This window comes from Diabrotica undecimpunctata, chromosome 9 (genome assembly GCF_040954645.1).
Source record: "Diabrotica undecimpunctata isolate CICGRU chromosome 9, icDiaUnde3, whole genome shotgun sequence".
In the NCBI taxonomy this organism is placed as follows: Eukaryota; Metazoa; Arthropoda; class Insecta; order Coleoptera; family Chrysomelidae; genus Diabrotica; species Diabrotica undecimpunctata.
In genome coordinates this window covers 83,466,933-83,482,047 of record NC_092811.1, presented here as the reverse complement: position 1 = coordinate 83,482,047, position 15,115 = coordinate 83,466,933, and the positions used below count along the sequence as shown (strand labels likewise).

The following is a 15,115-nucleotide window of genomic DNA, read 5'->3' as shown; positions in this document are numbered from 1 at the left end:
ATAAATTTTTGAAACTCATTGTATGAAATGGGGTTACAGAAATGTCTGTTCGGGAAAATTGAGATCCAGATGGAAGTTGTTCAAGTTGAGTGCTTGGATATTCGTAATATCTGTTGAGTGGTTCCTATGATTGGGAGGATGATTTAAGTGAAAGGAAATCCTGATAATTTATCAGCTTGTAAAATATTTTCTGTATAATAATCTGTTTCATAGTTGTCGGTATTATAATAATTATCTGTATAGTATCTAATCGTCTGTATAATAGTTAGTCGTCATTTCATCAGGATATTCGTTTAAAACATGTGCCATTTGGGAGTTTGGGTTTCTTTGAATAACAGATGGACAATTTTGATTTTGAGATAAAAAGGAAGGTCTATGTTGGTTGAAATTTGGATTGTTGGAGGAATATTGATTCCTATTAGGGTTCTGATTGTTTTGATAGTTATTAGGTCCATTATTATATTGGTTTTGGTAACCGTGTGGCTTAGAAAAAGTTTGGTTTGGCTGTACGAAACGTGAAGAGCGGCATTCAGTATTTAGATGACCAATGTGGCCACAATTTGTACATTTTGTAAATTGAGATGGGGGTCTTCTCATTGGTTGAGAGGGTTTAGGAATAGCTGATTTAGAATTAGATTTTTGTTCTTCAAAATATGACAATTGAAGTTCGCGAAGATCTTTTGGATAACTAGCCCTAATAATTTGTCCTAGATGAGCTTTTAAACCGGTTAAAAGTGTGTTTAGGGCCATGGTATCGATTAAGTCACATTGGGCTATTTGGATAGAGGAGTACATTTTTGAATTCAGAACTTGTTAGCGGTTAAAGAAAGTTAGAGGAGATTCGTTAGATAGTTGTCTTAGTCTTTGTAAGTCTTGTATTAAGGAGGTCAGGTCTCTACTGTCTCCAAAATGTAGATTTAGTAATTGTTTTTTTTTTTTTCTGTATAATAAAGTGGTTTTCTAGAATTAATAAGCTGTGCAGCTTTACCTTTGAGTTTATTTTTTATGTGAATCGTTAATAGAACGCGCTGATCACCTGTGGCCATCTTAATAGCACAGTTGCACGTATCTAAAAATGTAGAAAGAGAAATCGGAGATCTGATTTGCAAATATTCTATGTAGCCACAATTTATACAATTTATATTAGGTATTTCAATCTCCCCTCCACACTTTGGACGTTTATACTTCACAGGTATAGGCATACTTATTTTGTATAAATATATGACTTAAACTTGTCACCACCAAATTGTCTAAATATATGGTTTAAGTAACAATTTACACAAGGTGTATTTGGACTCTCAGTTTCACCACCACACTTTGTACATATTTATTTCACAGGTATATGCATATTCAAAAGATAAAATAAAAATGAAGTGGCTCAATATTTATTAGAAAAAATTACATACTGAAATTAAATTACTATAAGTCTTCTAAAATAGCGTAAGCTATTTTTTGGGTTTCAAATATGCCATACTTAAATAACAATAAATATTTAGCTATTTTATGTATGATTTTGATGTCACAGCTAAAATGATTTTAAAACTTTAAAACAAGAAAATAATAAAGAAAAAAACCTCGACGCATTGAAAAATGATTGCTTATATTTTGTAAATTCTCCTTCATTATCAATTACAGCCTATAGTCGTCTAGGCGTTGATTCGACCAATTTTCTGGTGTACTCTGGGGAACTTGTATCCCAAGCTTCAGTAATTTTTACTTTCAATTTATTTCTATTTGAGATTGCCGTACTGTGTACTTTATATTTTAATGACAACCATAAATTTTCAATACCATTCAAATCTGGTGACTGGGCTGGTGTTTTAATGACATTTCGGCAATTATAAAGCAACCAAGTACGAACCTGATATGACGTGTGTTTAGGATCTTTTCTCCTGATAAAACCGGTAATTGTTATTGATACCTAATTTTTAAGCACTAGCGCGAGATGCTAATTTAGTAGATCTAAATACATGTGCTGGTTCATATTTCCTTCACTAAAATGCATGTTACCTACTCCTGCGAACGACATACACCGCCATATCATGTCCCCACTTTCACCGTGAGTTACCGTAGCTTTCATATTTTTAAATTTTAAGGTCGTGGCATATTATCGTGCACGTTGCGTTTCTAGCACATAGCATTTCCGAAAAATATAATTTAAATGGTTTTAAATATGAAAAACGCACACTGTCCGGAACATTGCGTTTCAGACACTTAACGTTTCCGTTCAGTATATTCGAAAACAATATTTTACTGATGCCGACGACTGATGTGTAACGAGTCGTAACCGGTTTGTAAGGATAATGGTAATTAGATACCCGTCGTTTTCCCCTTGTTGTTTATTTAGGTCTTTGTTTGATTTCGATACAGAGTATTTAAAAAAAATAATTTTCGAGGCTATTTTGTCATTTATGCATGTGTTTTTATTGCTTTGTGATAATTAATCACGGAAGTGATAAACAATTAGGAATTTAACAATAATTATTAGGTTTAACAATTATTTTAGAATGAAGAGGATTCAGTTTAAATATGTGTTAAATTTAATTTCACCTTCAGTTAAAAAACAGAATACTACATTTAACGAAGCCATACATATCAAACCAAAAAGTATTTTTAAAAAGAAGAGGTATCACTTCCGTACAAAAGTCCTAATTGTTTATCACTTCCGTGATTAATTGTCACAAAGCAATAAAAACACATGCATAAATGACAAAATAGCCTCGAAAATTATTTTTTTAAATACTCTGTATCAAAATCAAACAAGTTCCTAAATAAACAACAAAGGGAGAACGACGGACATCTAATGCACATTATCCTTACCAACCGGTTACGACCTATGTTCCGGACAGTGTGCGTTGTCCATATTTAAAACCATTTAAATTATATTTTTCGGAAACTAAACGCTATGTGCTGGAAACGCAACGTGTACGATAATATGCCACGACCTTTAGTTCTTCATTCGGCTTTTTTCCACACCGATAGATTTCTATCGGACCCAAACAAGTTTATTTTGGTTTCATCAGCAAAAATTACTGAATTCGAAAAGCTGAAAGCTTTGTTAATATGCTCACTGGCGAACTACAATCTAATCTAATACGCCTGTTTCTTTGGCTAATAAAAGGTTTATTTCTAGCAGTTCGACCATAAAGATTATTCTTTCGTAATATCCGTATAATTGTTTTGGGGTTAAATCTTTTTCCAAACTGTCTTTTCACCTCATCTCACAATTTTGGTGCACTTTTTTAAGGATTATTTGCTATTTCTCTGACAATCCATCTTTCTTCACGTTCGGTAAAAATCTTATTTGGAGGTAACCTTGATTTATTGTCAACTCTGCTTTCATTTCGGCAACGTTCAACAATGTGCTCAACTCTTGAGCAACAGTTATTTACCATTTTGGATATGTCTCTTTGACTATATCTATTTCTATGGTAATTATTAAATTTCTTTCACTAATCCTAGGTCGTCGAACTGTCAAATTAAACATAAAATCAACTGCAATATGAATTTAATACAACGCTTATCTGCATCATTTAGCTGTGAAATCAAAATCATACATACAATAGAAGACTAGTAATTTAATTTTAGTATGTAATTTTTTTCTCATAAATATTGAGCCACTGACACAAGCTAGTTTCATTGAGTAGCGATTGCACCATTTAAGCTGTGAGCCACTGTATATTTTTTAACATATAATTACATAATTATTATTGTTGTGGTCTCTGCCTCTTTACATGCATTCTACTTGGTATATTTTTAGCACCACTCTCCTCCTTGTTCATCTGGTCCAACTCACAATTTATACACAGATCATTTCGTTCTTCAGTCCACAATTCTGCACACACAATTTGGACATTTATATTTAACAGGTACAGGCATACCTATTTATTTTTCTAACAAAAAGTTTTGTAGTCCTTAAAATTTGGGTTTTAGTTTAATTTAAGCAGTTTTCTGCAGAGGAAAACTGCTTATCAGAAACGGATGTCAACTATATATATAAAATTAAATCGAGATGTAAAAAGAAAAGTAGTGAAAAGTAAAAATGACATGTGGGATCGAAGATGTGCAGAGGTGGATAGGTATATGGGTGGAACAAGAGTTGGGCAAGCGTGGAAGGTGATAGTCTCTGCGGAGGGAAGGAAAGGAAAAATTTAACTTAGAGTTAATAGATCTAAAACAGTGGAAACACCATTACGAGGTCTTACTGACAGAGGATAGATGTAAATTCCAAGAAATCGAAATGGAAGAAATATCCGAACATGTACAAATAATTGAGATAACAAACGGAGAGTTAAGCGATGCCCTCAAAAGATCGAAAAACGGTAAAGCAGCAGGACCTAGAGACATCCCAATTGAGTTAATAAAGTATGGACCAAATATATTACACGAGATGTTGGTTCAACTATTTAACAAATGCTTAAAAGGACAAAATATCCCTGATGATTGGAATGTTGGATACATCAGCTCAATATTCAAGAAAGGGGATAAACGCAAATGCTCTAATTATAGGGGAATAACTGTTATCGCCTTAGTGGGGAGGTTGTACGGTCGAATAATAAAAGAAAGAATAGAATCAGAATATGAAGACATAGAAGAACAAAATGGATTTCGTGCAGGAAGATAGTGCACTGATGGTAGAATTTCTATATTCGTTCTGCAGCCAGGTAATCGAAAAACTGAAGGCAAGATACCTGTCTACCCACCTATTGTTTGTAGATTTAGAGAAGGTATACGATACGGTACCTTTGAAAAAACTGTTTCAAACATTGACGAAAGTAGATCTCAGTAGAGAGTATGTAGATGCTATCGCAAATATATACAAAAATGCAAAAAGTGTCGTTAAAGAAGGAAACTATATATCTGAATCATTTCCAATAATAAAGGGACTTAAACAAGGATGTTGTCTATCTCCGACCTTATTTAAAATATATATTCAATCATCGCTAGAGCAGTGGTGAGGAAGACATGGACTACATGTTTAAAAAACTAAAGAAAGAATATGAAAAATGGGGCCTCAATATGAATATATCAAAGACATCGTATCTTAAAATAGGAGATGATGAAGAAGATCCAGAGTTAGAAATTAGAAACACAAAAACATGTAATGAGTATAAATATCTCGGATCTATAATATCTAAAGAAGGCACTACCAAAAGAGATATGGAAAACAGAACGCAGCAGGGAAAAAAGCGGTAAACATTCTAAACTCTCTACTATGGTCTAAAGGTATTAGACAAGAAACGAAATTGACAATCTATCGAACCTTGGTAGAGCCTATTATGACATGGGGCAGAAGTTTGGCAGATCCCAAAAAAAGATAGAAAAAGAATAAAAATAGTAGAAATGGATTTTCAAAGGAGAGCGTGTGGTGTATCCAAAAAAGATCATATCAGGAATGAAGATATTAGAAGGAGGACAAATACTGTATATTCCAGTGTAGACAGAATTGAAACGAGACAGCTAGTGTGGTATGGTCACGTGAAGCGAATGAATAAAGATAGATGACCAAAGAAAGCTTTAAATTACATACCACAACAAAGAAGAAGAAGGGGAAGGCCTTCTTATAAGGAATAATTCAATAACTGTACTCTTACACAAGAAGGGAGATATAGCACACCTGGAAAGATACAGACCAATCAGTCTCCTTAACCATCTTTATAAATTATACACCCGAATAATAACGAACAGATTAGAGACAAAGCTGGATTTTTACCAACCTCGGGAACAAGCCGGTTTCCGCCCTAATTACGGCACAAACGATCACCTGCAGTGCCTAAAAACCCTGATAGAAAAAACTAACGAATATAACCGTCCCTTGGTATTGATATTTGTAGACTTTAAAAAGGCGTTTGATACAGTGGAATTACCGTCCATCTTAAGAGCACTACAAGATTGCAGGGTCGACCACAGATATTGTAATATAGTTAAAAATATATATGAAAATGCCACAACAACCATAAGTCTACATTCAGCAACTAATAAAATAAAGATAAAAAGGGGAGTCAGGCAAGGTGATACCATGTCACCAAAGCTGTTCATTACCGTTCTTGAGTATGCATTTAAAAGACTAACCTGGTAACAGAAAGGAATATCCATCGATGGAGAAAGATTAAACCATCTACGTTTTGCGGACGATATCGTGCTTCTGTCAGATAATCTGGGAGAGATCAAAGACATGCTTCAAGAACTGAATTACATACTACAAGAAACTGGGCTGGAGATAAATTTCGAGAAAACCAAAATGATGACCAATATGGTTCTCAGCGAAGAGATACAGATCAATAACAACAAGGTAGAATTAATCGATAAATACACATACTTGGGTCATGAAATCAGAATAACCAGAGACAACCAAACCTGCGAGCTAAATAGACGAATCACGTTGGGATGGGCGGCATATGGAAGGATGAGGGACATTTTTAAAACAAATACCCCAATTCACCTGAAAAGGAAGGCATTTAACCAATGCATCTTACCAGTCTTGACCTACGGAGCAGAGACCCTAACTTTAACGAAAGCTACTGCCGAAAAACTGAGGGTAACACAAAGGCGAATGGAGAGATCAATGCTGGGCCTGACCTTGAAAGATCGCGTGAGAAATGAGGAGATACGCCGACGAACTGGCGTAGACGATATTATACTGCGAATCAATAAACAAAAGTGGAGGTGGGCTGGACATGTTGCTAGAATGGAAGACGGAAGATGGACGAAGAGATTATTGGAGTGGAGACCAAGAGCCGACAAGCGAAGTCGAGGCAGACCACCCACCCGATGGACCGACGACCTAAGGAGAATAGAAACAAACTGGATTGCAGCAGCTAGAGATAGAGAGAACTGGAGACGTTTGGAGGAGGCCTATATCCAACAATGGATGTGAAAATGGGGCTGGATGATGATGATGATGACTTTCAGCGATGAAAATAATTTTTCACACATACAGGTCGTTACAGGTAATTTATTTATTAAATTAGCGTTTTGGATTTTTTCTATTGTGTGTGAAAGACAAGTTATATTTTCCTACTATTCTTTATATATTTTTTACTTTACATGCCCTGGGGGAGGTTTAACCCCCAAAACCCCCACCTGGGTGCGCCACTGCCGAAAGAAGTACATACTTCTTATAACGTTTTTTTACTACATGTAGCTTATTAAAATTTTATGTCTGCTTATTACTGAATTTTTAATATTTTTTATAACATACACATTTACAATTTAAAAAATATTATTTTTTTTAAGTTTTATTTAAAATTGTTAAATATAATACCTATAGAATTTTTTTTGTGACATTTATTTTAACAGACAAATAATACTGGACCACGGATAAGGTATTGTTACATATAGGATAAACAAAGGGTACAAGACTATCCCTATACACGCTCATGAAAATTTTCATGAACGAGTACCAGATTTATAAAGCTATGCATGTGTCTGACAAAAATTCTATAATTAAATTATATATTGTTACAGAACCTATTGGCGACGTGCAAGTACTTGGATGTGATACGAGAAACGATCGTGCGCGAGTAGCGGAGAAATCTTGCATTTTTTACTGCACATTTCATAGATTTCATAAATTCATATTGTCAATTCTCAAATTGTCATATTTCATATTCGTGTTTATTTACACCTTCTGTCAATGAAGAAAATGAGATTTAGTAAATGCTGTGTTATAAATAAAAATACAACAAAAAATTGTCAATTTAAGTTTTATTCGTTTCCAACTTCGAAACACAAATTACTACAAAGAGAAAAGTGGATTTATATCATACAAAAGCATAAGTAACATAACCTAAATTATGCATTATTCTTGTGCCCGATTTTAAAGTCAGTTTGAAATAAATAATAAATAAAAGTTCACTTTTAAGTGTAAATTTTAGTTTCATAACACTCACTTAGAGTTCACTTTAACCCAAAAATCAAGTTTAATGTTTAAATTTGATTTTTTTTAAGTTTACAAAAATGCATCAAGTTCAAGTTTTTCTGAAGATGCATTAAGATATATTCGCTGTCCAAAAGTTTACAGGAAAAGAATTAATTGTTCAAACCAATATGATGATATCATGGGCTTAACCTGCTAATTTATGCATTATTTTAAAGCTTTGTTCGTTTATGTGAGGAATAAATAAATTAAGTTTACTGAGTTTTACAAATTTGTTATATCTACACAAATGTATCTTGATTTTTTCTATTTGCTAAAACAATAATTTCCAAAAGTTTTTTGTCTCCCCTGAAAAAATTTATTGTATCCAACAGTAATGCTGTAATTTAATAATATATTTATTTGTATTTACACTACATACAATGTTTACCTTTTAATAACATACCGACATAACCTCAATCTTACTTTTTCTTCTTATTCTTTTCTGGGGCTACGTCCTTGACATTTATCCGGTAACCTCCATCTAACATGAAAGTGCAGTAAATTTTACTAATTTACGACACCAGGTGTCGCTCTTCCGAACTTGCACGGTCCGAATTGCTAACAAGGACTGTATATTATATGGAGCGTATGTATTGCATTTAGTTAATTTTGTATACAGGGAGTTTGAATGCTGAATAAATTTAGGACATTCAAAGAAGATGTGATCGAGGTCACCTAGCTTACCGCAATGTTTGCAACTATCATCATCGATGACTTTAATTTTAAATAAATGGCATGGGTAGCATGCATGTCCAAAGCGTATTCGATTTATTGTAGTAATATATTTACGAGGAGCTTTGAAATTCTGAAACCAGGTTGTTTGAGGTATGGTTGGTTGTAAAGAGGTATACCTTTTATGGTTTGTAGAACAGTTATGTTTCCATTGCTCTTTCCATCTAAGTTGCTGATTTTTTTTTTTTTTGAAAATCGTAGCAACATCTGATGTATTAAGCATATATTTCAACGTAGAGCCAGTTGTTACACTCATTTTAGCCAAATGATCTACATATTCATTATGTTTGAGACCAATATGTGCTTTGACCCAAATAAATTTTATGTTGACTCCAGTCGATGATAATGATACAATCGATCTTTTATTTCAAATATGTAGGGGTTGCTAAATGTCGAGGGCAATTCAATGTTTTTTATGCTCTGCAAAACTGAAAGGCAATCTAACAGAATTAAAATATGTCTATTCCAGGTGTTTTTAACATATTTTAGAGCTTCAAGTATAGCTATTGATTCCGCTGAAAAGATTGAAAATTCATATGGTAGTTTATACTTGAATTCTACGTTTGTAGCAGGTAAAAAGTATGCGCATCCAGTCCCTTCTGTTGTTTTTGATGCGTCGGTGTATATTACTGGGGCTTCCCTATAATCCTGCAGTAGAGATCTTAGAAGATTGCTACTCATAATGGTGTTCTCACTACAAGTGGGTATTAAAACCTGAGTTCTGTGGAATAAAGAAAAGTAGTCTAATTTATTCATCATATAAATTTTCATTATTATCTTGTATTTATGCTTATTTATTTTATTTTGATAATCATTAGCAAATGTGCAACAAGAGAACGGGCACATTCCCCATGTTAAATCCCATAAGAAATCGCTAAGGTCCATTCTGCTCGTTTTTGGCTCATTTCGTGGTGGAAGCGCGACGGCTTATCGGATCGTGACGTGTGAGGTATCGTCGGAAATGGGGAGGGTAACGAATACGTTAACACAAAAAAAAACAAAGATGGCGGCGGTACCAAAAGGACACTAAGCTTGTAACGTCTAAAAGGCTCAACGTACAACAACGTGCAAGGTCTCGATGGAAAGGGGAGGTGGTAACGAACATGTTAAGACAAAAATCAAACGCAAAGACAATGCCAAAACGGCACTAAAGCATATCTCCGTTGTTATTGGTCAGATCGTGACGTGCAAGGTATCGTCGGAAAGGTGACGGGTAACGAATACGTAGACACAGAAAAAAACATGGTGGCGTATTGCCAAAAGAACACTAAGCTTGTAACGTCTAAACAACTCAACGTATGACAACGTGCAAGGTATCTATGGAAAGGGGAGGAGCCAACAAATATGTAGACATAGAAAAAAAATATGGCGGAGATTTGCCAAAAGGACACTAAGCTTGTAACGTCTAAATCGCTCAACGTACAAGGTATCGATGGAAAGGGGAGGTGGTAATAAATATGTTAGGACAAAAAACAAACGCAAAGAGTGTGCCAAAACGGCACTATATCTTATCTCTCTTGTTATTAGTCAGATTACTACGTGTAATACATTAAATGAAAGAGGAGGAGATATCGAATACGATAACACAAAAAACAAAGACAAAGACATTGCCAAAACGACACTATCCTGTATCTCGCCCCCTGTACCACGAGGGGCGTCCGCCTGTAAGACAAAGTCTTAACCCAGTTACAATGAATATATTCCAATAGAGAAATGTCATATTACTGATCAGTTCAAAATTTCGGCTCTATCTCTCCGACTATTAGGCAAGCTTCTCTTTCCTTTAAAGGAGACTGATAGTTGAACGATATTTTATACAATGTCTATCACCGGGTATGGATTTATTTTTGTCCAAGTTTTATATTGGTCCACTATTTCAAATGCAGTTCAAACAGATATATATTAAATTGTATGTTCCGTTTTAAATTGGTTCAATCTGTATTGTACCTATTTTGAAGGGGATTAGATTTCACCTGGCATCACCTGTCATCGTAAAAAAGACACTCATTCGGCCTATCGCTTTTTCTCTGTCTCTCTCTCTCTCTCTCTCTCTCTCTCTCGAAACAATGTATGAAAGGCGAGGTGACGGTGAAAATGATATAACGTACAACAACGTGTGAGGTATTACTAGAAATAGAACATGATTAATCGAAGAACGTTATTAAATATTAAAAAAATTATTAAATAGAGATGTATTGGTGAGTTGCATACTATATTGTATCTACGACAATTCGGGTAATATAAAAATCACCGAATACAAATGGTATTGTGAGTTGCATACTATATTTCATCTAGGGCAAGTCAGGTAGTATTGTTTTGTAGGTTGGTATTGTGCTTCGGGTCTCTGGTAAGAAATAAAAATATATGTTGTATTAGAAAAAATCGTATAAAAATAGCTACATAGACTACCTGAAAAATATGTTAGCAAGGCCAGCAGTAAGTAATGGTTAAATGTAATAAGTATGTTAAAGTGTAAGTTAAACGTTAATAAAATAATGTTAGTATCTAAGCGATGGAATGTATGTGTGAAGCGATGTATAAAAATTATGTAAGCATGTAATGAATGAAAGTAGTCAATTCGGTTCGAACATAAATTTGATAAAAAACAGAAAAAATATGTTCTTAACAGCAGTCACCAACGTGAAGGTACGACTACATCGACTGCCATGTTAGTAAGGATGATGGTTAGTAGGAATGAATAATTTTTTACATTATATGATAATATATTTTTAATAATAGCAATATACTTAACTTACTAAGATCAGCTCATGATTTAACTTGGTTTAGTAGACATCTTTTTATTGATCTGTTGGACATCTTTTATTCTTATTAATGTTAAAACATCGATACTTTGGTGGAAATTCATTCGTTACTACGTTCTGTAGTATTCAAAATGAATTATTGAGGCTTGATAGACAACTCTAGGTTATCATATATTAAAACTAGGGATTTCTCCGACTCCTGTTTTGTGACAGGCTATCGAAGACTTAAAACTAAATCGAGGAAAGAAGACCATTAAGTTATCGATCGTCTTGCTAGGAGGCTACACGAGCAACGGCTTCGGAGTTAACCAAAACGGCTCATTAATTTACCAGTGGTCCATATCAGATATCTTTTAGTGGTCATAACTAAACATCTTTTTTATATGAACTAATCTTAATAATTATACTTAATTAAGATATAATATATACAAAACTAAGATCTAGTAGAATTATAATATTATATAAAAACGATTAATAAGGGAAAGGTTGAGAAAAGGAATATAATAAACGGGTCTGTTCTAGATATATTTAGTAATATGTTAGTTGTAATCAACTAAATATGCTAATCTTAATTATATAAAAATTATGAGTGATATTAATGGGTGTTAAGAGGAATATAATAAAAAGTGTCTGATTCAGATGTAGGTAGTATCAATATTTTAGCTGTAATAAATAAACCAAGTATTAACATGATAATATCCAACCAACACCCATCTTAAAGATAATTAAATAATATATCAGAGATAAATGATAAAATTGGGGATTTAGCAAAATCATGCTGTATGTTAATCAACATCCATCTGATTATCAATCAAATAATGACCCCAAGGTAAAGTATCATAAGACTCCGGAAGGTGATATCTTTTATCATCATTAGGGCTTGGCGCAATCTTGCTTTGAGTTATAAAATAAACTTTATACTTATCTGAGCGTATTAGATTCTGTGAGACAATCACCGTTTTCCAAAGTTATCCAAACACTATGTAGTCCTCAAATGTTATTTTAGCGTTCACTACTGACTTCTTTACTTCCTTCGTCTTTTATAGTCAGAAGCCCAATATAGTCAGTCATTATTAGCCCATTATTCTCATCTTTCATCATACCCAACACCTTCTTATTAACCTGAGAGATACCATAAATATTGTCTTTAGGATAGTCTGAGGTATCAAAATATTGATGACAATCTTTTATCATAGCTTCATAGAGGTCTTGTTCACGTAGTTCCACGATTACAGAATCTTTATCTGTATAGCAAGTTGTAAAGTTCTCTCCGAACCTGCCTGCTAAATAGTTATATTGAGAATCATATATTGTTGTCTTAGCCAAGTCCAAAATACTCATTCCGACATATATTGGTTTATCTAACCATATTTCAGCCTTATTCATCTCAACGACTACCAAGTTTTCATTAAAAATCGTACATGTCTTAAAGAGGGGATTACTTATTCTAGCTTCAGCTCCGTAACGACCCTGCCATTCAGTTAGTAATTTAATATCAACGTGCTTGCGCACATTTTCCATAGTCTAACCGAACACGGCATTATTCATTAGCTTAAAAAGGTTCTTTTCAAACTCATTTTTCGCTGCCTTCCGGAGATTTGTATTCAAGTTGATATATGATTTCAACCACGGAGTCTGTTTGAATTTCAATACTCTGTGTATCTTTTTTACAATCAATCCATGTGCTAGCGCTTATTTCAAGGCTCTATAATGTATTACATATTTTGTTTTATCATTAAGGGTGGCCATTAATTTAGCCTGTTCTCGCGGACGTGTAGGAGGAAGCATAGTCTTAGGATTTCAAGACTCAGACAAAACGGGATATCTTTGTGACGATCATGGGGATATTGAGGGTATTCTAAATCTACCTCGTGAATGTACCCTTCAGAAGCATCATCAGCAATGGAAAGGACATGAATGTTGGGGTCGACCCACTCGAAACCACCATACGGAAGGAATTGCGACATCGCCCAGCCATATTGATTATTGACATCGAAATACATCAGATAGGAGTCAGGCTTCGAAGGATCGTAGGATGCCATATACTTATTATTAGCGTGAACGCGACGTTTCGAGCATACTTGACTCAAACCACCGCGATGCCACGCTCCACAAACAAAAACATATCTGGATCTGTTAAAAGCTCCAGTTCCTGTTTTGTATGCTTAAGCATTGCATCCCACGTGCAGCCGGGGAGAGTAAAGTAATATGCAGGATCGAGATTATATGTTTTGAGACAACTCGATCTAAATTACACAAAGACGTCTGCCAGAAGAAGAATGTTTGTTTTTCATGTAGAGATCTACATAATCCCCGAGAGTGGAACAGGAGTATGAAGACAAGACGCCTGGGACTCTACGATAATGGCGGCGAGGACATGGTTTATCCTCAAGTTTATTATAAAAAGACTCAATAGGAGGTAGAAACGATTCAGCAAATTTCTTAAATGAATCAATATAATCATAGGGCATGATACCTTTCTTGGTTAGAAGATTGAATTGCTCCTCAGGAAGCGATGAAAATTGAGTGCGAAGATTAGGATATTCTATCAAATAAGAAGAGAGCTTATCAAGAGAAGAAGCCATGAATCGAAAACTCATGAATGTGTTTAGTGAAAGAGATATATTTTTCCTTAGTAATAGGAAGAAGATCTACAGGTCTTAATAATTGTTTTCCGGAATCATGTGATCATTGTCTCGGACTTTTTTATCACTGGGGGAGAAGCGCTGCTCGCAAATATGGCAATGAGTGGCTGCATGAAAATCACTCTCTTTCTGAGTTGTCATATTTATATCATATGAGCACAAAACACTGTAGAGACATCCTCAGCAAGCTGATTTAGTTCATCTGCAAACCACCTCATACAATCTTTTCCTCGATATGATTTGGTAAAAAGAGAGGCTGTCATCATACGAACATTTGAAATAATACCCAACTGCTACAGGAATATGTTCTTGCTTTTTATGCAGATCTCCTGTACGTTTTAAAGCACTTTCGAGACCCACGTAAACGGTGAAGGGGGCTTTAATCTTATTCCTGTAATTCTTAAATTTTAACATTTTATTACTTTCCTTTAAAAAAACTCAAAAATTTTCAAAAAACTACAAATTGTTATAAAACTAGAAATTTTCAAAAAATTCAAAATTTTTTAAAATATATCACTCACCAGAGCACACTTCTGAACGATTTAAAACTCACCAGAGCACACGTCTGAAGGCTAGGAATATCTGAAACAGAATAAAGAAAATACCTTAATTCGGTGTCGCCAAGGTAACCAATCACGACAAAGATTGTTACTTTGGCCGGCCAATCACAGCGCTCTTTATTAACTACGCTGTCATTGGCCTCTCGGCGGAAGATTGCTAAACACTAAGTGTATACAAGAGCAGCACATCTTCCGATCGGGATACAGTCGCCATATACTACTAGCCCCGCTAGACCTTGTTGGCCTGGTATGCTACCACGCTACTTTAGAGTTTTATTTATCCAATAACCCAAGACGTCGAATACAATAAGACTTCATCCAATTTAGCAGTTAAATCTAGAGAGCACGAGAACCGGCGTGTCGACTACGAACGCTCCCTGACAGTAGAACACGACTTTTTGAAATAGAAAAGACATTTTTCTTATAACTATTTTAAATTATGTCGAACAGCGTTCTTTGGGACCTGTCACGGTAAAGAGCGAATAAAAGCCCCGA

The 15,115-nt window shown here is 34.5% G+C and overlaps 1 protein-coding gene across 3 annotated transcripts in view; it reads right to left on the bottom strand.

Moving 5' to 3' along the window:
• Nucleotides 1–15,115, bottom strand: part of LOC140450200 (uncharacterized) — a 171,466-nt gene that overhangs the window by 23,797 nt on the left and 132,554 nt on the right. Inside the window, exon 6 of one of the 3 annotated variants that reach the window (XM_072543672.1) lies at nt 14,239–14,642. The exons of the other annotated variants lie outside the window; for them this stretch is intronic. Within the exon in view, the coding sequence (XP_072399773.1) occupies nt 14,578–14,642 (65 nt within the window). The 3' untranslated portion in view covers nt 14,239–14,577. Of the gene's footprint in view, nt 1–14,238; nt 14,643–15,115 lie in introns of those variants that run through there. 3 annotated transcript variants of the gene reach the window in all.